The sequence below is a fragment of the Strix uralensis genome, chromosome 27, assembly GCF_047716275.1.
Source record: "Strix uralensis isolate ZFMK-TIS-50842 chromosome 27, bStrUra1, whole genome shotgun sequence".
NCBI classification, from domain to species: Eukaryota; Metazoa; Chordata; class Aves; order Strigiformes; family Strigidae; genus Strix; species Strix uralensis.
In genome coordinates, this window is record NC_133998.1 from 1,092,274 (window position 1) to 1,119,071 (window position 26,798).

The 26,798-nt window shown below is 66.3% G+C and overlaps 4 protein-coding genes across 5 annotated transcripts; 2 read left to right on the top strand and 2 right to left on the bottom strand.

Moving 5' to 3' along the window:
- Positions 1-889: 889 nt before the first annotated feature.
- On the top strand, positions 890-7,709 carry HMG20B (high mobility group 20B). 2 transcript variants are annotated; one of them, XM_074851602.1, is made up of 10 exons: positions 890-910; positions 1,380-1,459; positions 3,881-3,986; positions 4,248-4,451; positions 4,666-4,786; positions 4,904-4,956; positions 5,259-5,334; positions 5,591-5,806; positions 6,231-6,363; positions 6,569-7,709. In XM_074851602.1, the coding sequence occupies exons 2-10, from the start codon at positions 1,422-1,424 to the stop codon at positions 6,579-6,581; spliced, it is 960 nt and encodes a 319-aa protein (XP_074707703.1). In that variant the 5' UTR covers positions 890-910; positions 1,380-1,421; the 3' UTR covers positions 6,582-7,709. The 2 variants fall into 2 exon arrangements, with proteins under 2 accessions (XP_074707703.1, XP_074707702.1); XM_074851601.1 differs by having other exon boundaries at positions 909-949.
- Positions 7,710-8,036: 327 nt separating this feature from the next.
- Positions 8,037-10,563, top strand: GIPC3 (GIPC PDZ domain containing family member 3). The gene is made up of 6 exons (XM_074851523.1): positions 8,037-8,294; positions 8,754-8,939; positions 9,278-9,458; positions 9,905-10,017; positions 10,238-10,319; positions 10,412-10,563. Exons 1-6 carry the CDS (start codon positions 8,037-8,039, stop codon positions 10,561-10,563), a joined length of 972 nt encoding a protein of 323 aa, XP_074707624.1.
- Positions 10,564-10,879: 316 nt separating this feature from the next.
- TBXA2R (thromboxane A2 receptor) lies at positions 10,880-16,993 on the bottom strand. Its single transcript, XM_074851716.1, is given in 5 exon segments — positions 10,880-11,270; positions 11,683-12,552; positions 12,555-12,593; positions 14,753-14,858; positions 15,006-16,993. Coding segments are annotated over 5 exon segments (1,731 nt in total). The 5' UTR covers positions 15,464-16,993; the 3' UTR covers positions 10,880-11,012.
- Positions 16,994-20,626: 3,633 nt separating this feature from the next.
- On the bottom strand, positions 20,627-26,588 carry CACTIN (cactin, spliceosome C complex subunit). Its single transcript, XM_074851561.1, has 10 exons — positions 26,386-26,588; positions 25,287-25,776; positions 24,656-24,751; positions 23,985-24,130; positions 23,738-23,900; positions 23,487-23,604; positions 23,043-23,235; positions 22,578-22,700; positions 21,815-22,083; positions 20,627-21,330 (listed from the first exon to the last, which is right to left on the bottom strand). Exons 1-10 carry the CDS (start codon positions 26,547-26,549, stop codon positions 20,840-20,842), a joined length of 2,253 nt encoding a protein of 750 aa, XP_074707662.1. The 5' UTR covers positions 26,550-26,588; the 3' UTR covers positions 20,627-20,839.
- Between the last annotated feature and the right edge of the window lie 210 nt (positions 26,589-26,798).

The following is a 26,798-nucleotide window of genomic DNA, read 5'->3' on the forward strand; positions in this document are numbered from 1 at the left end:
CACTGGGAGCAGTGGAGGGGAGTACTGGGGTCACTGGGACCTGAGGTGACCACCCCTTGGGTGGACACTGGGAGCAGTGTGAGGGTACTGGGGTGACTGGTACCTCCTCTTGCCTAGGTACTGGGTGACTGGGACCATTATGAGCAGTACTGGGGTCACTGGGATTGAGGTGACTCCTGGCATCATGGGGACCCCCAACTGGGTACATACTGGAGTCACTGGGAGCAGTGGGGGGGTACTGGGGTGACTGAGACTTTCTCTTGAGTAGGGACTGGGTTCACTGGAACCAGTATGAGTAGTACTGGGGTCACTAGGATCAGTACAGGCAGTACTGGGGTCAGCGGGTCCCCCCTTGGCGGGGAGTACTGGGGTCACTGGGAGGGTTCAGGGCCATTGGGACCCCAATGTTGGGGTCACTGGGAGCAGCCATGGGGTACTGGGGTTGCTGGGAGCGGTGGGGGAGAGTAACTGGAGTCACTGGGACAGCCCCGAGGTGAGCGCTAGAGATACTGGGGGCGCTGGGAGCAGTGGGAGCACACTGGGGCCACTGGGCCCCGCCGAGGTCTCTCCCGGGGCTCCCCACTCCTGGAGGCCGGGGTGGGCCCCGAGGGTCCCCCCTCCCCTGCCGTTGCCCCTTTAAGGCGCCGCCCTCCGACCCCACTTCCCGGTCCCCACGCCGATCGCTGATTGGCGGGCAGCCTGTCGCGCGCGCCGGCCTCAGTGTACGCGCACGCGCAGCGCCGGCAGGCCCCGCCCCCTCCTCGCCCCGCCCTCTCCCCGCCGTTTTCCTATGACGTAACCGGCTCCAGCCAATCCGCGTTAGGCTGCGCGCCCCACGGTCGGCGCGAGCGGCCAATCGGAAGCGCCGGGGCGGGTTCTAATTTACATAATAACAGAGGGGCGTTGCCAGGTGAGAGAGAGCGGCCGAGGGCGCCGGGGCGGCAGGAAGGTGGGGGGGGCCGGGGGGTCCTCAGGGGGAGGGGGGCGGGCGGGCAGTGATGGGGGGGCCCGGGGGGGGGGGGAGGTGAGTGGGTTGGGGGGCAGCGATGGGGCCGCAGCAGGACGGGGGAGCCGGGGGGGCACAGCGGGGGGGGGGGGGGGGGGGGGGGGGCAGTGGGGCTGGGGCCCTGTGGGGGGCGGTTGATGGGGGGGGCTTCCTTGGGGCAGGCGGAGAGACCTGAGGGGGGGGGGGTCTGGCTGGGGAGGAGGCGCCGTTTGGGGGGGGTCTGCGATGTCCCCACGAGGACAGAGGGAGTCTGGGCGGGGGGATCCACCAACCTGCCCCCTTGGAGTTCCTGCAGCACCAGCCCCCCCGCCCCATCTCCGGTGCCCCCCGTCCCCCGCCGGGTGCGGGTGCCAGCTCTGGCTCTGTCCTTCAGGGGTGCTGACCCGAGCGGTGGTGGTGAGGCCCCCCCGGACCCATGGCCCACAGTGCCAAGCAGCTGCCTGCTGGGATGCTGTAAGTGCCGCCCCCCCGCCGCGTTCCGGGGCCCCCCGTGTCCTCCTGTGTGCCCCGAGCTGCTCCGTGTCACCCCGCTGAGGGCGGCCGCTCTTGCCTTGCCAGCCCTGGGCATCGTCTTCGTGTTTTGGGGACCCCCCCTCCCCTCCTGCGGGCTGCACTGCTCTCCCCTTCCCTGCCTGCTTCGTTAGCTTGGTGCTTCCACCGAGCTGGGCTAATTACTGCAGGGCAAAGGGAGACCTGGTGTAAAATAAATGTTTTCTGAGATTAAGACCAGCGAGGTCTTCGTTCACAAGGGGTGACCACGTGCTGTCCCAAGCCGGCGTCGACTGGCGGCCCTCCCGGCAGAGGGGCGAGAGCCCGGGGGCTGCGCAGCGCCGAGGTGGAGGGAGGGGGATGCCAGAGCAAACCAGCTGAGGGAGGCTCAGAGAAGAGGAGGAATCTTGCCTGAAATAACTTTTTAAAGCATCCTTAGGCATGCGAGGAATCTGGATCGCAGGGTGGGGAGGCGGAGGTCTGGGATCTGGTGGTGGAGGGTGTTAGCACATTCCCGGCCGTGGCGGCTGAGCGTGATGCCGCTGGATGGGCATCTCCGGGAATATTTCTGTTAGAGCTGACAGAGGAAGCCTAAGGCTGGCAGAAGATGGAAGGAGAGATGGTCTCACACCTTCCTGTGGGCTTTTGTGTGAGCATGGGGCTTCAGGGCGGCTGGTTGGGCTCGGATTCCAAAGGGCAACGGAGCTGGTGCAGGGTCTGGAGCACAGGTCTGATGGGGAGCGGCTGAGGGAACTGGGGGGGTTTAGTCTGGAGAAGAGGAGGCTGAGGGGAGACCTCATGGCCCTCTCCAACTCCCTGAAAGGAGGGTGCAGAGAGGGGGGATGAGTCTCTTTAACCAAGTAATGAGCGATAAGACAAGAGGTAATGGCCTCAAGTTGCGCCAGGGAAGGTTTAGACTGGATATTAGGAAGCATTTTTTTACAGAACGGGTAGTCAGGCGTTGGAATGGGCTGCCCAGGGAGGTGGTGGAGTCCCCATCCCTGGAGGTGTTCAAGAGGCGGGTTGACATAGCACTTAGAGATATGCTGTAGTTGGGAACTGTCAGTGTTAGGTCAATGGTTGGACTGGATGATCTTCAAGGTCTTTTCCAACCTAGACGATTCTGTGATTCTGTGGGAAGAGCTCGTGCTGGGCATCTGCTCCATCCGCAGGGACCAGTGCAGTCACTGGTGATGTCCGCGGGGGCTTACAGAAAGGGCTCCCATCAGATTAATTGCAAGGGTGGCTCATGATACGAGATACTGATAGTGGTTGGTTGGGGTCTCTGAGGAGGTTTGGGTTTACACCTGTGGCAAACAGGCAAGAACATCTGAGGCACATCCTGAGAGGGTCGGGGTCGATCTGGCTTTTGGTACGCAGCGACATTTCCTTTCTTTGCTGGGGCTTGTGCTTGGCCCTGGGCTAGTTACCGCGTATTGTGACTTGCGTGAAACCCAAGTGAGCCCCCCGATGTGGGGAGCCCAACCGCGCTCTGCCACTGGACACGCTCTGACGGAGCAGGAGCTGCGTCAGGGACCAAAGGGTGCGAGGGGAACAGGGGCTGGGCTGTGGGATGGAGCTGGCTGGAGGAGGGGCTGGGGAGGCTTGGGGAGCCCCAGGGTGATGCTGCAGCGGGGCTGTGTGTGCTCAGCTGGGGCAGGGAGGCTCTGCCAACCCAGGTACTGGACCCGTGTCCTCTGCTGAAGGCAAATGCTGATCTGGAAAGACGAGGCAGCAAGTTGGAGAGCAGGAGTCGGGGCTGCTGGCCCCACGTTAGAGCCGCTGGGTGCATCTCGGTGGCAGCGCGGGCGGCAGGAACCTGATGGAGCGGTTGTGGCTGGAGCGGGTCGAGCCGGTGCCGGCACCCTGCCCTCATCCTCTGCCTCGAGGGTTCCCCTTATTCCTGGCAGCACTTGTCCAGGGGTGTGGGTGAGCCAGGATCCAAACCCCCACGACTCCTCCTCCTTTGCAGAGGAGGATCAACTGGTTTGTGCTGCTTGGGACTCTGCTGAGGTGTGCGCCCGAGGCCTGGTGGCATGCAGGGGTGTGGCCGTCGCTGTTACCTGTCCCCAAAAGCAGCAGCAGTGGCTCCCGGTCCCTTTCCAATTGTCACTGAAAGGTCCTAGGGTTGTCACTGGACCTTGGGGCAGCTTTTGTGTTCCCAGGACTGCCCTGCTCGCCCGGTGCTGGGCTCTGCTTGAGACCCATCACTCAACCATGGCCTCCCCTCACAGGGGAACAGGGGCTCTGGGGGCAGCTCTGGGGGCTGTTTGGGTGGACAGGAGCTGGGGGATCTGGCAAGGTTGAGGCTGCGCTGCTGGGGGATGTGTTGCCATCAGTTACGGTGGTTCCCAGCCCTTTCTGACAGATACTCTCTGGTTGCAGACATGCCACAGGCAAAGCTCAGCACGGGAACTTCCTGGTGGCCATCAAGCAGGAGAAGGGAGAGTCAGCACGGACGAGCGGCGAGAAGCCGCACGGCGAGGAGGAGGTGAGCTCTGGGGCCCACATCCCTCCTGGCAGGAGCAGGGTCTGGGTTGCCCAGCCTGGGGCTGTCCCTCCACTTCAGCAACCCAGACGCAGCTGGGCAAGCCCATGGCTTGTGGCCATGGCCTGAGGAAAGGCCCAGACCTTCCCTCGAGGAACGGGAGGCCCAGGGGGGGTCTGCAGGCCGCTCCTGTGTCCTGCCAGTGCGATGGCATCGTGCACTCTGATCATGACGGGTTGTCCCTTTCCCTTCCTTGGGTGCCAGCCAGTGAAGAAGAGGGGCTGGCCCAAGGGCAAGAAGAGGAAGAAGATCCTTCCCAATGGCCCCAAAGCCCCTGTGACAGGCTACGTGCGTTTCCTGAATGAGCGGCGCGAGCAGATCCGCACGCAGCATCCTGACCTGCCCTTCCCGGAGATCACCAAGATGCTGGGGGCTGAGTGGAGCAAACTGCAGCTTTCGGAGAAGCAGGTACCGACCCCCAGGAGAGAATCCCCAGGGCTGGGCAGCATCCGGAACCTGCACCCCAAACCCCTTTGCTTGCTGCCTGGCTGTGGCTCCACGAAGGGAGCTGGTCCCAGTACTGGAGGGCTGGTGAGCAGGAGCTGGGCCTTGAGTAGTGGGGAGGGGTCAGCAGCCCCCCCGGGGAGCCTGAGGCTCCAGGCTGAGCACCCTCTGACCACAGCGGTACCTGGATGAAGCGGAGCGGGAGAAGCAGCAGTACATGAAGGAGCTGCGGGAGTACCAGCAGTCAGAGGCCTACAAGATGTGCACGGAGAAGATCCAGGAGAAAAAGATCAAAAAAGGTGGGTTGTGGGAACAGGGGCTGCCAGTGTCGCTGCCAGGATCCAGCCAAGTGCTGCCAGAACCTCTTGAGGGGTGCTGGGCTGGCTCCTAGGGGTAACCTCCTTCCTCCTTTCCAGAGGACGTGGGCTCTGCAGCAGTGAACACCCTGCTGAACGGGCACCCACACAAGGTAAGGCCCTGGGGAAACTGAGGCACGTGGCCCCACTGGGTTCGGCCCACGGGAGCCAGGCTGGCTGCAGGTTTGGGCAGAGGGAGACTCTCAGGTTGTGCTTCAAGGCGTCACCTTCCCGTTGAAGTGGAGCCTGGAGTGGCAGGAGGCAGAGTGTAGCTTCCTCTGCCCGTCCTCCCTGCCTGCCCAGGCAGGGCCACCCCTTGCCCTGTCCCTGTGCCTCCTTTCTGCCCAGCCCTGAGGAGACAGGGTCCCCTTCGATGGGCTCAACCCTGCCTGATCGTTCCCCTCCCGTCCCCCAGGCTGGTGAGTGCAGCGACACCTTCTCCACCTTCGATGTGCCCATCTTCACGGAGGAGTTCTTGGACCAAAACAAAGGTGAGGGGCCGGGCTGTGGGGCAGGGGCTGCTGGCGCTGCGGCGTCTTGCAGTCCGTGTCCTGCAGTGGGATGCGGCCGGCACTGGGCGCGAGATCCAGGCTGTGGAGGGTCCCTGGTGCGGCTGGGTAGAGGGGCTGGAGCCTGGGGGTTGGTGACACTGAGCCTCTTGGAAGAGTTGTGGCTGGGGAAGGGCTTGGGTTTGGGGTGAGGGAGAGAGTCAGAGGGGCCAGCCCTGCTGACGCACGGTCCCGGCAGCCCGGGAGGCCGAGCTGCGGCGCCTGCGGAAGATGAACACGGAGTTTGAGGAGCAGAACGCCATCCTGCAGAAGCACACGGAGAGCATGAACTGTGCCAAGGAGAAGCTGGAGCAGGAGCTGGCCCAGGAGGAGAGGCAGACCCTGGCCTTGCAGCAGCAGCTCCAGTCCGTGCGACAGGCCCTCACCGCCAGCTTCGCCTCCCTCCCCATCCCTGGTGAGTTTGGGGCAGCTGTGGGGACCGGTCTGTGGGGTGGTGACGCCCAGGGGCACCGCTGGGGCTCTGCACGTGGTACAAGGAGGGCAGTGGGGGGGGGGTGGTAAATGCTCATCTGCTGATGGGGCAGGATCCTGGAGCACTTTGGGGGGTCTCTATGGGGACCCCAGGGATGTGACATCCAGTTGGCTCCCCTATAACCGGGTAGGGCGGGCTGGGAACTGTCCTCTCGAGCCATGGTGACAGTGGTGCCCGCGAGGCAGAGGTCAGCCCAAATCCTTTTGTCCCTGGGCTTGTGCTGGCGCGAGCTCCCCTGCTGCGGGAGGTAGCACCCAGTGTTCGGGGTCCTTTCCCGGTCACCAGCGCGATGGGCAGGGCTGGGTGGGGACTCGCTAGCCCTGCTGACTGGGCTGCTGCCTCACAGGCACTGGGGAAACCCCCACGCTGAGCACTCTGGACTTCTACATGGCCAAACTGCACAGCGCCATCGAGAGCAACCCGCTGCAGCACGAGAAACTGGTGGTGCGCATCAAGGAGATCCTGTCCCGGATAGCCAGGTGAGCTGGGCAGGGCTGGCCGGAGCTAGCACCAAGGGCCCCGTGTCCTGGCGAGCACTGGGAGCACTGGGTCAGCCCCACGGCAGGGTGGGTGATGGCAGCTGAGAAGGGAAGGTGTAGGCAGAGAGGAGCTCTGAGCTGCGCTGGGCAGCTGTGGGAGAGAGAAGCTACCCCCCATAATTCAGCTTTGCTTTCCTCCCTCCAGTGAACACTTGTGAAGAGGACCAGTCCTGCCCGGAGCCCGGGGCCGGCCGGACCACGGCCCTGTCCCTTGGAGCTCACGCAAGGGACAGTCTCTGCTGGTGGTCCGGCTGCTTCCCCCTCCACCCCCTGCACCTCGCTGGAGGAGTGAGCTGGGACCCCCCCCCAGCTCTGGCGCAGCTGGGCCCCGCGGCTGCACCATCTCTGAGGACCTCGAGCTCCTGGGGACCAAATGGTGACAGGGCTGAGAGCCGCCAGCCGGGGGGTGCTGGGCGAGAGGGCCAGCGGGGGGTGGTGTGAGCGTCCCCCCGCTCTCCTGCCAGCTCCCGCAGCTCCGCCTCGCGACATCAGAGGCTGGCTGGTGGCAGATGAGGTGCCTGAGGGTTACTGGCCTGGAGTGAATCGGCCTCTTCCCGGGTGACCCAGGGGCTGCCGTTAACCGCCCTGTGATGGGAGGCAGCCGGCTGCCCTGGGAGCCCCTGGGGCTCGGCGCTGCCTCCTGGCCCCTAGATCAGCCCAGGGAGCCTCCTGGTCCCCCGTCCCGCAGCGGGTGAGGTGGCAGGCTTCCTTCCACCCACCTCTGGCTTTATTTAATCTTCCCACTTCCCCTTGCTGCTCCCCGATGCGTGCCTTCAGCCCCCCACCTCTGTCACCCTGCCTGTCACCTCTCCTTCCCCCACACCTCTGGGACCAGGCAGGGCAGCTTCTGCCCTCTGCAGCGGTGAAGGCAAAAAAAAAAAAAAAAAATCTTCATGCTGGATGTAGAGCTGAGACCGACCCCTTCCTTCCCGGGGCGGGGAGCCTGGGGGGTGGAGCACAGGCCTTCAGCTGCCACCTCCCTGCCCAAGCCCGTCCTGCGTTGTGGGACCACTGTGACAGCAGCTGTGTCCTGGCCGTGCTGTGCCGGGCTCGGCCATCCCAGGTCTGCCTGTCACTAATCTCAGACTGTGTAATTAGAGAGTGTCTTATTTTCTTACTAGCACTATGTTGATCTGGCCCTGGGTTTAACCCGGGGCTGGTGTGCGACTGCTCGTCTCTCACCTTCGAGGTCTGTGCTCTGTAGATGAGTCTCCTGGTTGCCATCTCCTGGTGGCCGCTTGGCTTGGGATGGAGATGGGAGCAAATAAAAGTGGGAGAAAAAACCATCCTGGCCTCTGTGTGTTCATGCTCAGAGGCAGCTTTGATGCTGCTCCTGGCCCTAATCCCCGGGGCTCGGGTGCGTAGCGAGGGTGACGGCCCCGAGATCGGCGCTGCAGCCCCCAGCTCTGACCGGGGAGGGTGCGGTGCCCGGCTCTGTACCCGCTGCTCTCCCACCTCCTCCAGCCTCGCCGGGGCCCTTCCTACGTGGCAGAGCTCACCCGATCCCGGGCGGGTTACCTGCGCTGCTGGATCGGGTTCCCAGGCCCGGGGATCACCTTACGGCCGAGCCGGGAGCCAGCACCCATCTATAATTCAGCAGCGGCGGCAGCGGGATGCGGCGGGCGGGCAGGCGCGGCAGGCAGGCCCAGGAGGGCAGCCCCATGGAGAACGGCATGGGGCAGGAGCCGGGGACCCCTGAGCCGCCCGCCGCCGAGGGTATCTCAGCCCCCCGGCCCCCCCGTACCCGCCCCAGGCTGGTGTTTCACACGCAGCTGGCCCACGGCAGCCCCACGGGGCGCATCGAGGGCTTCACCAACGTCAAGGAGCTCTACGCCAAAATCGCTGAGGTCTTCGGCATCTCGCCCACCGAGGTGAGGGGGCTGCGGCCGCCGGGGGAGGGGAGGGGGCTTTGCACCCGAAGAGGGGGACGCCAACCCCGCGGCACAGTCTGTGGGCAGCCCTCCCGGGGGTCCCCTGCTGCTTGCAAATGCAGCCCCTAAAATGAGCTGGGAAAGAGCGGTTTAATCTCAGGGCTGTCTGGTCTCTGGGCGGCGGTTGGGTGACTCTGTGCCTCAGTTTCCCCCCTGGCACGTGGGCAGGGAGCCGGGGCTGATGCCAGCTGCTGCGTAGCCAGGAGCCGAGGGAGGGGGGCACAGGGTTGGCGCAGCGCTGGGTCCCCGGGCAGGCGGGGTGTCCCCGGCCCCCTCCGCTCCAGCAGCACCCAGACCTGGCCAGATCTGCCCTTGGCTGGCCCCTGCCCCGGCACCACTGATGCGCCCCCACGCTGCTGGGGCAGCCCCAGCCCCTGATGATGGGGTTCCCTGGGGCAGATCCTCTTCTGCACGCTCAACACGCACAAAGTAGACATGCAGAAGCTGCTGGGGGGGCAGATCGGCCTGGAGGACTTCATCTTTGCCCACGTCCGGGGCGAGACGAAGGAGGTGGAGGTGACCAAGACGGAGGACGCGCTTGGCCTCACCATCACGGACAACGGGGCTGGCTACGCTTTCATCAAGGTGACCTCCCCTCCCTGTGGGGCTGCACTGGGGCTGGGGGCAGCCGTGGGGGCTGTGGCTGTCACTCCATCCCTGGGACCATACTCCCTTCCTGACCCCCACCCCCCCCCCAACCCACACCCCCATCAGTTCTCTGGGTCCACCCTGGCCCTGGGGGTCTCCCCCACCATGGTGCAGTTTGGGGGGGGGGCGGGGAACGACCCCTCCCTGCCTGACCCGGTTGCTAGAGGGACCACAGAGGTGTGTTTGAGTGGGGTGGGATGGGGCTGTGTCCGTCTGTCTTTCCCGCGGTGCCACCTTGTCGTTGTGTGTCCCCCGTCCCCCTCCGCGGTCCCCAGAGAATCAAGGAGGGGAGCATCATCAACCGCATCCAGACGGTGTGTGTGGGCGACAGCATCGAGGCCATCAACGACCACACCATCGTGGGCTGCCGGCACTACGAGGTGGCCCGGATGCTGCGGGAGCTGCCCCGGGCTCAGCCCTTCACCCTCCGCCTGGTGCAGCCCAAAAAGGCCTTTGGTGAGCTGGGGGGGGTCCCCTGCTCTTGCCCTGGGACTGGGGGGACTCCTGGGAGGAGCCTGGGGAGGCCAATTCCCTGTGGCCCTGCAGCCCCCTCCCCAGGGACTGGGTGCACCCTGGGGCACCCCTGCATGGCACCCATGTGTGCAGTCCTCGGGGGGAAGGGGGGGGTCCCCACACCTGCTTGTTCTCCCCGGGGGCACCCCCACTCCTCTGTGTGCAGTGTCCTGGGCACCCACGAGCACCCTGTAACTGTGTGCACCCCCACCCTGCACCCATGGGTGTCCCTGTGAGCATCCCCTCCCCATGCATGGCTCACCTCACAGTGCCCCCCCGCTGTGGGTGGGCTGGGGGATGGCCGGGGCTGTGGGCAGTGAGGGGCAGGAGGTGCCATGCCCTGCCTGCACTCTCACCCCCCGCCCTGTGCCCCCCACCCCGGGGTGCAGACATGATCGGGCAGAGGACGAGGAGCAGCAAGTCCCCGGGTGAGGGCAGAGTGGCCACCGGCAAGGAAACGCTGCGGCTGCGGGCGCAGGGCCCAGCCACACTGGAGGAGGGGGTAAGACCCACCTGGAGACCCCCCACCCTGAGCCCATGTGCGCTCACACCGTGCCTGGGGTGGGGACGAGCAGCCCCATGCCCTTGGGTGAACCCCTCAGGTGCATTGTTGGGTGCCCACGTGGGCAGCATCCACGGGCATGGCCCTGTGGGAGCAGGGGGGGGTCCTTGGGCTGTGCCCTCACTCCTTGGCACCCACCTCCTGGGTGTCTTGCCCCCAGCCCAGCCCGTTTGAGGAAGAAGCTGCCCGGCGGGTGGACGATCTGCTGGAGAGCTACATGGGCATCCGCGACAGCGAGCTGGGTGAGCGGGCAGGGTGGGCAGGGGGAGCTCACCCCGGACCCCCACCCGCCGCTGACCCTGCCTCTCCTCCTCCTCCTCCTCCTTCTCCTCAGCCTCGACGATGGTGGAGGCGGCGAAGGAGAGCCCTGGCGCGGCCCAGCTCGCCCGCGGCTTGGACTCGGTGCTGGGAGAGTTCGCCTTCCCCCAGGAGTTCGTGGCTGAGGTGTGGGCAGCCGTCTGCCACCCCAAGGCGGGGCAGGAGTAGTGGGGGGGTTGGGGGGGGCAGCAGTAGCACCCCTCCCCTGCGTCCCCTCCTCTGTGTCCCCTCCCTGTGTCCCCACCCCACCTGGGGCTGATGGTGCCGGTGGGGGCGTCCCCATCCTGCCCCCCGCACCCTCAGGTGTGTCCCCTGGGTTGGGGGGGTGGGGGCACCCAGCCCACACCCCCCCGCCCCAAGGACCCCCCTCATGCCCCCCAAAGCGTGGCGGGAAGGGGCCGCGCCTCATTAAAGCAGAGACTGGAGGACAAGGGCTGTTGTTCTGGTCCCCCCCCCGCGTTCACCCGCAGCGGGCACAGAGAGCTGCACAAGCTGTGTTTTATTGGGGGGGGGGGGGGTGTGTGTCACTCAGAGGGGGACAGGGAGAGCCCATGGGTACAGGTGATGGGGACAATTAATTAACTGGGAGGGTGACTTGTGCCTGTCCCCGGGGGCTGCTACTGCAGGACGGAGTCAGCGGTGAGCTTGCGGCGCAGGGAGGGGTTGAGGACGAGGATGGAGGGGCGGGGGCGCAGGCTGGGGTAGATGCGCTGCAGCACGGCCCGTCGGAAGAGGATGTAGACCCAGGGGTCCAGGATCTGGTTCCAGGTGACCATGCGGATGTAGATGAGCAGCATCTTCTGCGTCTCTGTGGGCAGCGTCTGGATGCGGCCGTCGGCTGGGAGCTGCTGCAGGACTGTCTGGACGATGAAGATCTAGAGGGGGGGAAGGGGGTGAGGCGTCAGCAGAGGGGTCCATGCAGAGGCCACGAGCTGCCCCGGGGTGGGGGAGATGCTGAGGGGCCAAGCTGGGCATCAAGCCCGTTGAAAAGGGGTCCCAGGCTGGTTTGGGGCAGCTGCTACCCGGGAGCACTCGCTCTGCCTGCGAGCGGTGCTGAGCCCATCGGCCGGGTGCAGAGTGGTGGCAGGGACACACCGAGACCCGGGGCCTCACCCGGAGGGGCACCCCCTGACCTGGGGCCTCACCCGGAGGGGCACCCCCCCGACCCAGGGCCTCACCAGCAGGGACATGGTGGGGGGGACACACCGAGACCTGGAACGTCACCAGGAGGAGCATGGGGGGGGCTACACCAAAACCCAGGAGGGACACCAAGACCCGGGGCCTCACCAGGAGGGGCATCCAGCAGATGGTGGCGATGATCATGATGCCCACCAGCTGCACCATCATCTCCACCTCGCTGTCCCGGCGCCGCTGCACCGACTCCCGGTCGTGGTAGACACGGCAGAGCGTCACCACACTGACTGTGTTGAGGATGAAGGAGAGCAGCACGGAGAAGATGCCCAGCAGGGCGAAGAGCAGGCAGAAGACGACGTCACCGGTGTCAGGCAGGAGGGTGAGGAAGCACCAGGAGCCAGGGAACTGCAGCGTGTACCGCCCCAGCCCCAGCACTGGCAGCAGCCCCAGCAGGCAGGAGAAGCCCCACACCAGCCCCACGATGGACCAGGCGCGGCGTTTGGAGATGCTGGTGGAGCGGGAGAAGGGGTGGTTGATGCCAAAGAACCTCTCACCGGCCATGGTGGCCCCCAGCAGCAGCGGGCACTGCCCGAAGAAGACCATGGAAAAGCCGAGAAAGTTGCAGAGGTGGCAGCCGGGGTCCACCTTGGCCCAGGCGAACTTGATGAAGTGGTAGGGGATGATGACCGAGGCCGTCACCAGCAGCCCCATGAAGTCCGTGACCACCAGCCCACAGAGGAAGATGAGGAAGGAGGAGCGGGCCTGGCTGGACAGCTTGCGGGAGGAGCTGAGCAGGACGCAGAGGGCGAAGAGGTTGGAGCAGAGGCCGATGAGGCCGAAGGCAGTGGAGAACCAGGGCGAGGTGATGCTGTTCTGCGCGTTGTTTGGACCATCGCTGGCGTTGAACACCCCGAAGCAGGTGTCTGAGGGTCCAGCTGCGCTGCTGTTGGGGGCGTCCATCTCCCCCCGCCCCATCTCGTTCCTTCTGGTGGTTTCAGGCGCCCTCCTGGCTTGGGCCCATGGCCTGTGCCCCCGGCCAGTGCCAGCACCGATCCCACCTCGCCCTGCGTGGAGAAGGGGGGGGGTTTAGGGCCAAGCCATGGCCAAGGCCACCCGTCACCCCCCTGAGCCTGCAAACGTGGGGCACCCCGTGGCTTGTGGCGGGGGACACAGCACGTGCCTGGGGGCAGCGGCAGCAGCGGGCGGGGAGGGCCCAGCCCCACAGCTGGACAGGATTAACCGTCCCCGGCCACGAGCCACGGGCGGCTGTTGCCATGGGGCCGCGATCCAGCAGGGTGGGTGTTCGGAGAAACGCAGCGCTGGCAGCTCGGCTCTGACAGCGCCGGCTCCCTCCTGCCCCCGGGGGGACAGGGACAGACCCCCCTGTGGGGGTATCTGCCCCCCGCCGCAGCAGGGGGACCTGCTCTGAAGGATGGGTCATGCAGGCACAAGGCGGCTGCACCTTCCCCCAGCCCTGCACCCTCCCCAGCCCTGGCCCAGGGGGGAGAGGCCCCGTTCCCGCAGTGCGGTGGGGAAACTGAGGCCCAGGACGGGACGGCCACGCCTGGAGCTGGGTGCTGCCCCCCCTGGCGCTGGCACCGCGGCCAGCCCACCGCAGTGGGACACGCAGCCAGCTTGCACGTGTGACACCCCCCTTCCCCAGCCCCTGGGCCCCCCCGCAGCAGGGTCAAGGGTCTGTCACCGGGACATCGGCCCCGTGGCTGTGGCTGGGTGCGCGAGGACCGCTGCGCTCGCGGGCAGCCGGGTCGCTGGGTGACCCAGGGCAGCATCCGCCATCTGGGAAGCCCCAGGGCTGCTGCCTCCATCGCTCATTAGTCCAGGCTGCAAATGGGGTGATGTGGGATGGGGCAGAGGCATGGTGACAGCGGGGACCAGACCCCTCCTCTCCTCCTGGGACCCTTCTCCAGGCTGTGGATGTCCCTGTATCCCATCCGCCCTGTCCCCACACCGCTGGCTGGCGCAGTTGCTGGCCCGGTGGCCCCTGTGGGGTGCCCAGCTGAATCCCGACCCGCTGCCTCTGCAAAGGTCCTGCGGCTGTGGGGGTCCCTGCACCCCCGCCTCCCCCTCATGCAGGGTGGCACTGCCACCTGCCCTCTGTCCCCAAGTCAAACCTCAAGCCAGCCCTGGCGCCAAACCCAGCGGCTGGCCCTGCTCTGCGTCCCCGTGTCCCGGGTGAGCCCTGTGCTGGGTCTCGTGGTCTGGCACCCCCCACCCGTCACCCCCTTCCCGGCCCCTGGTGCGAGGGTGGCCGCAGGGCTGGGAGCCGCCGTGCACACCCGCGGCACACGCCGATCCCACAGCCCGTCCCCGGGCTGGGATGGGGCCAGACATTGCAACACCCTCCTCTGGGGCCACATCCAGGCAGGGCTGAGGGTGCTGGCACCCATCTGCCATGGCAGCGCCCTTGCCCCCATCAGCGGCTGCTCCATCAGCCCCGCGGCCGCTGGGGAGCGGGGAAGGGGCCGGGGGTGGCGGCGGGGACAAGTCCCATCTGCGTCCCCGTCCCGGCGCAGGCGGCTGGCAGAGCGGGGCGGTGATTCACTGCCGCAGCGCGAGGACGGCCCCAGCTTTTTCCATGAGACAAGAGTGAAAACTTGCTGCTGTTTGTTTTCTTCGGTCCCTGAGGGATGGCAGCGGTGGCCCAAAGGTGTCGGTCCCCTTGAGACATGTGGTCAGGCCTTGGTGTGACAGTTCTGGGTCCCCGAGGACCCACCAGCCTTTCCCATGTCCCCTGGGATTCCCCTCCCTGTGGGGCGGCCAGTTCCCCCCCTGCCCCACAGCGATGCGCCGTGGGGGCCGCGGATCAGAGGTCCCGCTCTGGCTGTCCCTCACCACATGCCTGCCCACGTTCTCGGGGCGCTGTCCCCAAGCGTGTGTGCGTGTGTGTGTGTCCCCTGCCCCAGCGTGTTCCCTGCGCTGGCACCAGCGTGACTGGGGATCAGGAGCCCACAGGGTGATGCCACCCTGCTGCCCCCATCACCTGGGAACTCACAGCCATGGGAGGCTCTTGTCAGGATCTGACCCCTCTCCCCACTGTGTCCAGAGGGGGGATCTCCCAACGCGTGGCTGGGCAAGGATGTACCAGTCCTGGCAGCTCCACGCCGCACACCCCAAACCCCGCGGTCACCCACGTCCCCTCCCTGTCCTCGCCTCCCCTCCTGCCCCGGCACAACCATGACCCGGCCCCTCACCTGCCACTCACCAGCGGGGCCGGGGACACGGGGGACTCTGCCCCAGGACTGGCCGCGATGCTGGGGCAGGCTCGGGGCCGAGCAGCTGGTGCGCAGCCGGCCTGGGACCGCGCAGCACTTAGAGGGAATCAAATATTAAAGAGGGGCCATTTAGCACCAGCATGGCTGGGAGCGAGATAAACTCCGTGACTCTGCGCGCACCAGAGCAAACCAGAGGCACTTACGGGAAGGGGCTCATGTAGGGGCCAGGGGCTCCTCACTCACCATCTTCCCCCTCTCAGGGGACTGCAGGAGGATGCGTGTGGGGTCGGCAGGTCCTGCAGAGGAGAAACCCTGAGGCCGGTGCCTCGCCCCCGCTGACCCCCTGCGCCTGGGTTTGGGGTTTCCAGATTGGGCAGAGATCTTCCAGGTCTGGCCATGGAGAGGCAAAGGGTGTTGGGGTAAAATCCCAGCAGAGAGGAGCTGTCTCTGAAACGGGCTGCTGGAGGCTGAGAGGCTCTGGCAGCTGTGGCGGGGGCCAGTGCGGGCGCTAATGGGGTTCTTGGCGCTGCGCGAGCCCGTGGGCCAGCGTTACGCCGCAGAGGCACCGCAGGCTGCCCTGCCTCCGCCGGGCGCCGCTTCCTGCCCTGGCCACATCCGAGGTTAGCGAGGGAAAGGCAAGAGGCTAATGGGGAGTACGGGAGAGGCTGCGCCTTATCAGCACAGCTCCTGCCCCAGCCCATTGCTTCCCCAGGCTTCCTCAGGCAGGGCTGGGCACGGGGCTGGCAGGATCAGGCTGGGGCGGGGCTCACAGGGGCGGTTTGCTGGGCAGCAGGACACCACACGCCTACAACGGGACCCCAAACTGGGCAGTAGCGACTCCCCCCACACCTTGTGTGTCCCCTCAGCCTGGGCTCTGCCACCCTGGACGCGGTGCTCAGCCGCAGGCCAGCTCTCCAGAGGATGCTGCAGGGTGTTTGCATCTGTCCCTCATGTCTAGTCCCTTCTCTTTGCTTGCTGGACCTCCCCAGGGACAGCCCCGTCCCACCTTGTCCTGGAAGGACGAGGACTTCCTCTGCAGTGTCCCTTCCGCCTCTCCTGCTTGATGTCCCTTGTGCAGGTGGTCCCATGGGACACCGCCGGGCACAGCTGTCCCTGCCAGGGATGGACGCGGTCCCACTGCCAACCCTCCCCCAGGCTGGGGCTCTCTGGGCAGCTCAAGGCCATCAGCTGGGACTGGAAAGGCAACAGCCACATCATGGGGACAGGGACCTGGCAGGGCCCCAGCGTCCCTCCCTGGACCCACAACCATCAAAGGGACCTGCTGCCGGGGGAGCTGGCCTGGCCTGGGGCAGGGACATCCCTGGGACACCCAGCACAAGGGACATTCTCATGGGAAGCAGTGACACACCAGCTGGGATAGTCCCTGCCAGGCGTGGCAGCTGTCCCGCCTGTCCCTGCCGTGGCGCATGGCAGAGGTGTCCCCCCCTGCTCACCCTCCGGGCCGGCTGGGGCACAGTCAGCTCAGCTCCTGTCCCATCTTGTCCCAACCTGTCCCCAGGCCCCCGGAGCAGGGCAGGCAATGGTGGTTGGGGTTAGCGTGCACCCCCATGCCCTGGGCACCCTTGGGTGCAAGAGCCGGCGCTTGTTGGGAGATCCCCACTCTGGACACGGTGGGGAGAGGGGTCAGATCCTGCCAAGAGCCTCCCATGGCTGTGAGTGCCCCGGTGAGGGGGGCAGCAGGGTGGCATCACCCTGCGGGCTCCTGATCCCCAGCCACTGTGCCCCGAGGCGGCAGCCCTGGGGGGGGTGTCGGCAACCAGGGCCCCCCCGCGCCTCGGCTGCCCCCGGCCGCAGCATCGCGGCATCTCGAGGGCTTCGAAGCTGCTGCTGGGCCGCGCACTCCCGCCGCCCGAACCAGCCCCTTGCCCGGCCCTTTCCCGGCCCTTTCCCGGCCCTTCCCCGCAGCGCCGCGGAGCCGGCGGCAAAACTTTGCCGGGAGAGCAGCGGGCGGGGGGCGGGGGCTGCGCTGGCGGAGGGGCAGGAGCCGCCCCGAAAGAAAAATCCTGGTGCCGGGGGGGAGCCTGGAACGTGCCAGCCTCGAACACCCACCCCAGGGACAGACAGCCGGGGAGGGGGGGGAGCGGGAGCACCACGTCCCCGTCTCCCCCCACACCCCCCCGTGGGGTCACCGCTTCCCCCCGTCCCCCGAAACGCACCAGCTCTCCGGGGTTCGGGGACACCGAGTCAGCCCCGCCGCCCCGCGCAGCCCCTCCGGCCGGCCCAGACCCTCCCTCCCTCCATCCCTCCATCCCTCCCTCCATCCCTCCATCTCTCCCTCCCTCCATCCCTCCATCCCTCCATCCATCCATCCATCCCTCCATCCCTCCCTCCATCCCTCCCTCCCTCCATCCCTCCATCCCTCCATCCATCCATCCCTCCATCCCTCCATCCCTCCATCCATCCCTCCATCCCTCCATCCACCCACCCACCCCAGTCTCTCTGTCCGTCCACTCCAGCGCTGCTGTCTGTCTGTCTGTCCATCCCCCTCCGCCCGTCCATCGCTCCCGGCTCTTTGTCCTTCTCAGCGCCCCCGGCCCCTCCATCAGCGCCTCCCTCCCCCCGCCGACCCGGGCCCTACCTCGCTGCCGGCGGGACCCACCCGGCGCGGCTGAGCCCGGCTCGGCTCGGCTCGGCTCAGCCCAGCTCAGCTCAGCCCAGCTCAGCTCAGCTCAGCCCAGCTCAGCTCAGCCCGGCCCCGCGGGAGGGCGCGGGGGAAGGGCCGGGCTCGCAGCCCCCCCGGCCCCGCCCCGCGCCCCCTGGAACAGGGTCCGGATCCAACCCCGCGCTGGTTCCCTCCCCCGCTGCGAACGGGGCTCCCCCCCCCCCCCCCCCCCGGGTCCGGCCGCACCGGGCTGCACCCCCAAACCCCGGGCAGCATCCCCCGGCGCTGAGCCCCCCCGTGCCGGCACCCAGAGCCCCGCCGGCCCCGGGGCGGCCTCGAAGGCGCCGGCACCCAGGGGTGGGGCGAGGGGCCGCGTCCCCCGGCCTCACCTGTCCCCGCGGGGCTGAGAACGGGCTGGCGCGGAGACACCCCCACCCCGCGCCGTCCCGGCTATATTTAGCGGGGCCGGGCTCTTATCCGGGTTACTCATTTGTTTACCCGAGCCGGATTCCTGTGTCCGGAGGGGGGGTCAGTCCTGCCGTGCCGCTGCCGCCACCACCGCCGTCCCGCGGGACCCGCAGCGACACGGCTCTGTGGGGCTGGCACCGCAGCGGGGCCTCGTCCTCCAGCCTGGGAGCGGGGTGTCCCCGCTGTCCCCCGCAGCCGGCCCGGAGACCCACGCGGGGGGGGCAGCAGCTCCTGGAAGGAGGGTGGCGAAGGGCCGAGGTGCCACGCAAGATGTGAGTGGGTGCGCCCCCCCCCCCCCCCTCCCCCGGCAGCGTCCCTGGGTGTCCCCCGCACCCCAGCTGGATGCGGCTGGATGAACCCCGGCGGTTTTTGCACGCCGGGGGGGGGTTTCCCAGCCCGACCACTCAGTGGGGGGGGGGGTCACTGCACTGCCCAAAGCCCTGGGCCAGCCAGGCTGGCTGGGTGGCACGTCCCCACGCGCTGTCCTGCTGAGGCGTGGGAGCCGCAGGAGGGGCCATGATGGCCTCCGCTGCTGCTCGCTGTGCTCCGCTGGGGAGGGCAGAGCCCAGCCCTGGCACCGGCATCTCCATCCAGCTCCGAAGCACTGGGAGCGTCCGAGCCCACGGGTGACACAGGGGCACCAGCGAGGTCGGGCTGGGCCTGGTGATGCTCAGAGTCCTGAGCAGGTTTAACTGCCACCACCTCAGCACTGCCGGGGCACAGACCCCGTCCCTCGATCCCTCGGTGTGGAGCAAAGACTGTCCCAGCAAAAGCCCAGGAGGAGGGTGACGGCTGGAGCCGGAGGGCCAGGCTGCGGAGCCGGAACACGGCTGGTTCTGGCAGGGGGAGGGTGCCGGGAGCAGGAGTGGCCCCACGACGAGTGGAGCCCAGCTCAGCAGGCAGCTGCCATGCCCGGATGCTGCTGGGGTGTGCCGACCCTCCTGCCGTCCTGGTACGGGGTGCAGCTGCGCTCGCAGAGGATGTGGGCATGGAGGGGCTGAAAGCGGCTTCACACCCGCCTGCCACCACCCCTGGCCGAGCGGCTCCGGGAGCGGAAAAGAGCTGTGCCTCCCAGAGCCAGCCCAGGGCTGCACCGCGGCAAACCGCAGAGCAGAGGAGCGCAACCGGCTCCCCCCAAAATATAGAGGAGACATGAAGGGCACTGAGAGCAGCCAGGGCCGGAAAAAACCATCCTGGGCTTCAGCTGGACCCAGCCCCTGAACCAGCAGCAGCTCCCGGGGCTCAGGCTCTCGGGCCCCGTCAGTGGCTCTGTCCAGGGCTCGAAGTCAGGGGTGCGGGGAAACGGCAGCGCCTGGGAGGGGACGTGGACCCTGTCCAGGCTGGGGACACAGTGGGGTGTTTTTGGGGGTGTCCCCCCCTCTGTGTGTGTGTGCCCAGGAGGGAGAGGCGCTGTGGGCAGGGGCGCTCTGCCAGGCAGTTAAGCAGGGAGGGCACACAAGCACTGAATTTGTTGGGTTTTGGTTTTTTTTCCCCTATTTCTCCAGAACTATGCCCGGCGGGGCCTTCACACGCTTCCTGCGCTGAGCTCAGGCCCCGAAACCCCCCTGCGCCAAGCAGCCGCTCAATGGCTTTAAATAACCCACAGGAAGGAGAGGCCGGGGGATGTGTCCTGGCGCAGCTGCGGCCCAGGGACGTCCTGCAGGATGAGGAGGGGGCACCCATGCGCGGGGTGAGGGTCTCCTCCCTCCCCTGCCCTGGGCTGCTGGGTCCCCGCACCCACGGGTGGCTGTGGCGGGTGTGGGAGCCCCCGTGGTGTTCTCAGGGCTGGATCCTGCCAGCGGTGCTGAGCACAGGGGGATAGGGCAACCCCCCCCGCCCCCCCCAGATGGGGGGGAACATGACAGCCATGGGGCACCCCCCGAGGCCAGGGAGCCCCCCCCCAGCAGGGCTGGGGACCTGGGCAGCCCCCACCAAGCCCCCCCCCCCCCGGGGCTGTAGCCAGGGACAGGATGCAGCAAGGCCCAGAGGGAGGAAACAACCTCGAGGCTGCGACAGTTCATGGTCAAGGCAGAGGCTGCACTCCACAGCGTCACTCACGCGCTGTCACTCACTCAAGCAGCCTCTGCCGCCTGCTTCAGCCCGGCGCAGCCATCCTAGATGAGCGCGGCTGTGCCCCGTGGTGGCTGTCACGCCAAGGGACCGACGCCAGTGAGTCCCAGCCCAGGCCTGAAGGGCTCCCCAAGGTGCCCAAAATCTGCTGAGCGTCACTCAAGGCCCTCCAGGATCCCCCCCCTTGGTGACAGGGATCTGGGGAGCAGGGCTGCCCCCGGCCCAGGGCAGCAGGAGCTGCTCAGGCGCGGGGTGGGAGGGACCGAGCGCACAGAAACCGGATTTTCCCCTGTAAGGAGATATCGCATCCAACAGCCCGCTCCTCCTCCCCAGGCAGACGCCTCACAGCCGTTGAACCCTTTCAGCCTGCAGCCAGGGTCGAGGGACGTGGTGGTGCTCCCAGGCTGGGGAAACCATTTCCCAGGGGAAAAACGTGCCGGGAATGCGGCTGGCCTGGAGGGCGACGGGCCCAGGAAGGTCTGTGGCAGCGGGAGCGCTGGGGCACGGCTGCGCTCAGGGAGCAAAGGGCACGGCAACTCCAGCTGGGGAGCGTCTGGGCTGAAGGGGGCTGGCACCGGGGTGTGGGGCTTGGAAGGGGCTGGTGTGGGCAAGGAGGGGGTGTGGGGGTGAGGACACCCCCCGCCAGAGGAGCTGCCAGCGCTGGCCCAGTGTGGTGCTGGCTGGTGATGACACGCAGGCGAGGTGCACAGTATCGAGCAGCGTGGGGTGCCCAAGCACAAGATCCCACGGCTTATACAACCCCTCTTTATTTGTACCAAAGTCTCAGGGTCCCTCAGGATAAAAGCAAGGACAGGGAAAACCCTCAGGAATAAGCCCTGTGCTGGGCCAGGCCTTGGGGCTGTCTGTGGGACAGTGGCTGTGCTGGGGCTGGGTCCAAGGGGAGGCGAGCAGCCCCTCACCTGCGGTAACGGTAACGCTTGAAGTGGAACCAGAGCTGGAAGATCCCGTTGGCAAACTGGCAGCGGAAGCCGTGGCGGTGGGAGTACTCCCACTCCCGGTTGACGATCTTGAAGGCGATGTCCTCGTAGGGTGGCCCGGCGTGGAAGCGCAGGATGGCAAAGTCCTTGTTGTCCTGACAGGCCTCCAGGAAGTACTCGGGCGTCGAGCGCTTGTCGATGAGGTCGGGGTAAAAGATGTTGAACTTGTAGCCCTGCACGATCTTGGGGGGCGGGTTGTCGAAGTCGTAGTGGGTCTGATTGTACTTGTTCCACTCGAAGCCCGTGTGCACCCGGTTGAAGAAGCGGGGCTTGCGGGGCCGGTACTTGTCAGCCCAGAGGTAGGCCTTGCCCGTGAGGGGCATTTCCACGCTGAACTGCGCCTCGTCCGCGCCCATGCCCTCCTTGGCCTTACGGAAGAAGATGTCATCGGCGCTCTCGGTGGCATCACCTGTAGGAAGGAGAAGTGACACTGGGTCCTGCAGCGGAGCCGTGGGGACGCTGCGCCTGGATGGGCAGGGGGAAGGAGCAGAGGACGCTGGGCGGGGGATGTGGAGTGGGACACAGATGTGTGTGCTGCCCGGTGGGCTCTGGGTGGGCACTAGGCTGAGCTGTGGTGGAAAACTCACCCAAAACACTCTTCCCGCTTGTCCGCAGCCCCAACGGCCTGGTGGTGTGGCTGGGAGTGGGAGGGACCCAACGCAGGCACCCGCAGGGAACGCCGGGCTCTGAGCTCCATCCCCCTGCTCTTGCCTGGGCCACCCCTCTCCCAGGCCAGCCCTGGACGTGTGCTCCAGCTCCAGCTCTTACCCACCCTCTTCTGAGGGCAGCGTCCCCCTCCAGCCCCGCACCCCGAAGTACAGACACACACACACAGACCCCCACCCCGTGCCAGGGCGGCCAGCGGGCGCAGGGCCTGCCCAGGGGGCTCCTACCTGTGACCTGGAGCTGCTGCCGCAGGAGCAGCAGCCGGTGCGTGTCCTCCTCGGCCTCCAGCACGTGGGCATCGAAGGGCAGCTCGTTGGTGCCCAGCAGCCGGGGGCTGTACTTGCCCGCATCGTAGTCGTCCAGGCTCTGCTGGATCAGGTCCTCCTCCATCAGCACGGCTTCCCCCTCTGCCTCTGCTTTGGCCTCTGCATCCTGCTCAGCCTCGGGCTCCAAGGACGGCCCCGGCTGTACCACGATGCTCTCCTCTGGGTCCAGCCTGCAAGGAAGAATCACAGAATCATCTGGGTTGGAAAAGCCCTTGAAGCTCCTCCAGTCCCAGCATGAACCTCACCCTGACCGTTCCCAACTCCACCAGATCCCTCAGCGCTGGCTCAACCCGACTCTTCAACCCCTCCAGGGATGGGGACTCCCCCCCTGCCCTGGGCAGCCCATTCCAACGCCCAACAACCCCTTCTGCAAAGAAATCCTTCCTAAGAGCCAGTCTGACCCTGCCCTGGCGCAGCTTGAGGCCATTCCCTCTTGTCCTGGCGCTGGTTCCTTGGCTCAAGAGACTCATCCCCCCTCTCTGCACCCTCCTTTCAGGGAGTTGGAGAGGGCCAGAGAGACAAGAGCACCAGGATGGGGATGGTACCCTTGTTCTCTGCTCAGCTGAGGTCTGTCTATGGAAGGACGGGAGCACAAGGCTGTGTTTTCTGTCCCTGGTGCCCCACAGGAGACGCCTGGATGGCTGCGCTCCCCGAGGCTGCGTACCTGTCACTGGGGGACGCTGGCTCCCGCTTAATGATGGGGAAGAGTGGTTCGCTCTCCACACCCTGTTCCTGCTTCAACTTGTACAGCTTCTGGCGCAGCACGTCCTGGTGCCGCTCCCGCAGCCTGTAAAGAGATGAGCTGTCAGGTCTCACCCAGCAGAACCACCTGACGCCCACACTGCCCAGAGCTGTGACACCCACCACGCTGGGTAGAAATCTCCTGGGTTTTGTACAGTTTTGGATTGAATAACCCTCCAGTTCAGTTCCCCCTTGGATACCTCACTGTAAACATTGCTGCTGGAGAAGGGACCGAGTGTCCAGCCCTCCCCCCCTCTTGGGAGAACCAACCATCTCGGAAAACGCCTCCTCCACCGACTCTGTGTTTGTGCCTCCCCAGCTCTGCTCATGGCAGAGTCTGTGCTCCCTCTTTCCACAGCCCTGGCCAGGGGACAGTCCCTGCTCTCACCTGGCCCGAGCCATGTAAGCCTTCAGCTGCTGCAGCAGGCTCTCCCAGTACCCAATGTCAAGGTTGGGCCCTCCTGCCCGGATCTTGCTCTCGATGCCCTGGTACAGCACCTGCAGCTGGTTGTACGTCTTCCCCTTGAACACGGACTGCACGTCCGAGCTGACGGAAGCGTTGACACCATCCCGACGCTCCCCTGAACAGGCAGGCAAGGGCAGCGGGTCAGCCTCCGAGCACCCAGCCTGCCTTCACCCAGGCCCTCTGGCACTGCACCCGACAGCGAAGGCTGGAGCCCAGCCAGGGGATGGCTGCCAGATCCGCAGCCTCCATCAGCTGATCCCAGAGAACCCCTCTGAGCTCGAGCGCACGCGGCAGACCCTACACCCCGCTTTACTCACAGCTCACGCTCCCCCTGACACCCACACCAGGCTCTGCTCTCCCACTTACCTGGGCCTCCTTTCCCAGAGGCCTCCAGTTTGCGGAGCTTGGCTATCTCATCCTCCGTGATGATGGTCATGTCCCTCCAGAAGTCCACGTTCTTCCCTTGCTCCAGCTCCATGTAAACCTGCGGGCAGGAGGCAAGCAGGACATCAGGCACCTGCTCCATGCCATGGGCAGGGAAGCAGAGCTGAGGGGGGGACAAGGCTTCAGCTGCTGCCCCTCAGCCAGCCCTGGCACAGCGGGGGCAGCACTGGCACCTGGATGTCCTCCACCAGATCCTCCATGTCGGAGACAGTCAGGCCATTCAGGAAGGTGTAGGGCTCGTGCATCTCCACAGCCAAGTCGTCATCCTCCGCACTGATGTACTTGGCCAGAAGGTCAATAGGTTTTGCTCTCCCATCCCGAATCCGGATCTTGGACCTGGGTGAGAGAAGACGGTCAGCGAGCGGTCCCTGCCATCCTCTGCTCCCCAGCAGCCCCGTCCCTCTGAAGCCACACACCTACCGCAGCTTGGCCTGCTGCAGGTGGAAGTTATCCTCCTGCTCCTCCCAGGTTTTGAAGTGCTCTGCCTCCTTCTCCCGCTGCAGCATCTCCAGCTCCTGCTCCCGCATCGCCTTCTCCCGCTCCCGCTCCAGGCGCAGCTGCTTCACCTGCCCAGGGCGGAGGAGGGAGACGTGAGGCCGCCACGGATGGGGCACCCGCGCAGGACACCCATTTGAGGGCACAGCTGTAACCCTGCTCGCTGAGCTGCCTCAGCTCCTGTGATCAGCCCAAGGCTCCTGTGATCAGCCCAAGGCTCCTGTGATCAGCCCAAGGCTCCTGGGCAGCCAGGAGCCACGCGGAAGGAGAGCTGGCGTGGGCCAGCGGGGCTGGGCTGCCTGCCGCTCGCTGCCAGCCCTTTGGAGGACAGGGGACAGAGGCACAACTGAGTGCCTCAGTGCCACGACCTGGCACTTGTCCTCCTCAGCACCTCCTGAGCTGGACTCAACCCCAAGAGAAGAGTCTTCTCAGCCTGGAATAGCAGAACTCAGTGTACTGCAGTTCCCCTGATCCTACATCCTATGGGCACCCCCAGTGAGAAGAACAAAGGGACTTCCAGATTAGTGACTGGAAGAACTGGGCTGTCCACAGGGTTCTCTGTCAGACAGTGGGAGGGAGGGGACATCTGATCCCACCTTCTGCAGCTCCAGGCGATTGTCCTCCTGGATTCGCTTGTTCCTCTCCTTCAGGTCCTTCTCATCCAGGTGGCTGATCCCTTTCTTTTCCAGCGCCTGAAATAGAGGCCAAGGGAAGCCATGAAACCCAGCAACCTCTACAGCCCCTCACAGGCCAGGAAATATCACCACACCCACCCGCTTCTGCTGCTGCGGCAAGGTCTGATCCTGTTGAAGGTCCCCAAATTGCTCAAATCCTACTCCTGAAGTGCCTCAGCAAAATCCAGGCTCCAGCTGGGGAGGCCACCCGACCTGGGGAGCACTAACACAGCAGTAAACGCTGCTCAGCACTCAGGGTCCCTCTTCTGCACCCTGACCCACCTCCGCACCCCACACCCCTGGCTACAGACCTTGGTCTTCAAGAGAAAGGGGGTAAAACCTCACTGAGCTTGTCAGAAACACCCAGCTGCTGTCCTAGAAGAGTACTTTGCTCTCATGTGGCTGCTTTTAGTGTTACAGAGGTTCCCACCTCAAGCAAAGGTCCCTGCACAACGCCCCACTGCTCCTGTCCTGTCCCGTCCCATGGCGGCTGCAGGGGCCCGATCTCCTTCAAGCCATCTCCTACAACACGCGGGCATGAAGGAGAGCTCACCTTGCTCCAGATGAAGGTGCCCAGCAGGTTGTTGTCCCCAAAGGGATTGTCGGTGTTGGTGTAACCCATGTACTCCTCTCCCCACCCCATCTTCTCCCGCTTCTTCCTCTCCTTGGCCTCCTTCTTGGCCAGCCGGCGAGCCCGTTTCTCCTCAGGTGTCTCCAAGGCTTTCATGAGCGCAGCCTGCTTCTTCTTCTCCTCCTTCAGCCTCAAGCGCTCCTGGAGGCTCAGCTGTTGTCCCGTCTCCTCCCTGCTCTGGGATCGTGGCAGGGAGGGAGAGCTGTCAGAGGACACAGAAGACCTGGAGCCATCTCTCTTTCTCCGCCGCTCTCTGCTCCGGGCTCTCTGCTTGTCTCGCTCGCGCTCTGAGCTCGAGGCAGAGGAGCGACCCCGGGACCGTGAGCGGCGTTTCTTCTGGCTTTTATGGTGTTGGTCCCTGCTTTTGCTTTTCTTCTTCTTCCATTTCTGTCTCTCATCACCAGAGTCAGAGCTGGGGTGGGGAAAAACCGTATTTCAGTTGGCAGATGGTTACTGGCTCCGTGTCGGACTCCAGAGCACATTTCCCTGCCGCAAACGTGTCAAGAACCGACCTAAGCCGCAGCCAGAGCTACCAGCAGAGCTGAGAAAGCTCAAATGCGCTCTCGTGGCGGTACCTGCTCCCCTCTACCACCCCCATTCCCCCAGAAAAACCCCAAACGGGCTGGTTTTGTGGCACGGACAGCATTTTTCAAACCCCTCACCAGCCTGGGCGTATTCAAACCTTCCCTGGTCCCTGCCCACGGCACACCGCGGGCCCGCCGGCACCACCCGCCGTCGGCCGAGGGGACGCGTCGCCTCCGCCCCGGAGCGACCCCTCGCACCGCCCCGGGGAGCTGGGCTCGGCGGGAGGAAGCGCCCGACCAGCCCCGCCGCGGCCTCTCCCCGGGTTCTGCCGGCGCCTTCACCCCAGCCGGGCACCGGGGTCGGGCAGAAGGGCCCGGTCTGGCCCAATGAGCCCTTAAGCACACCGAGGCGTGTCTGCCCCGAGCCCCGGCACACCGAGGCCCGGTCCCCGCCTTCACTCGAGGCCCAGCCGCTGCAGGGCCCGGTCCCCACTCACCCCGAGCTCGGCTCCCGGCGGCGCTCCCCGCTCTGACTGCGCCGCCTCCGCCGCTTCTCCCGGCTGCCGGAGCGCTGCCGGCCCCGCTCCCGCCGCGGTGACCGGGACCGGGACCGGGACCGGGACCGCCGCCGCCGCGCCGGGCTGCGCGACCCCGAGCCCATGGGCCCGGCTGCGGCTCCGCCCCGGGGGCCTCGGGCCGCCCCGGGGGCCTCGGCCTGCGCCCGGCGCACGGGGCTGCCCGCTGCGTTTGCCTGCCCGCCGAGCGCAGGCGGTGCCGCGGCAGCTCCGCGGCGAGGCCCTGGCGGGAGGCGGCGCCGAGCGGGGGTGGAGCGCGGCGCCCCGCCCCCCCCCCCCCCCCCCCCCCCCCCCCCCCCTTTTTCTTCCGTTTTATCCCCAAAAGGGGAGGTCGG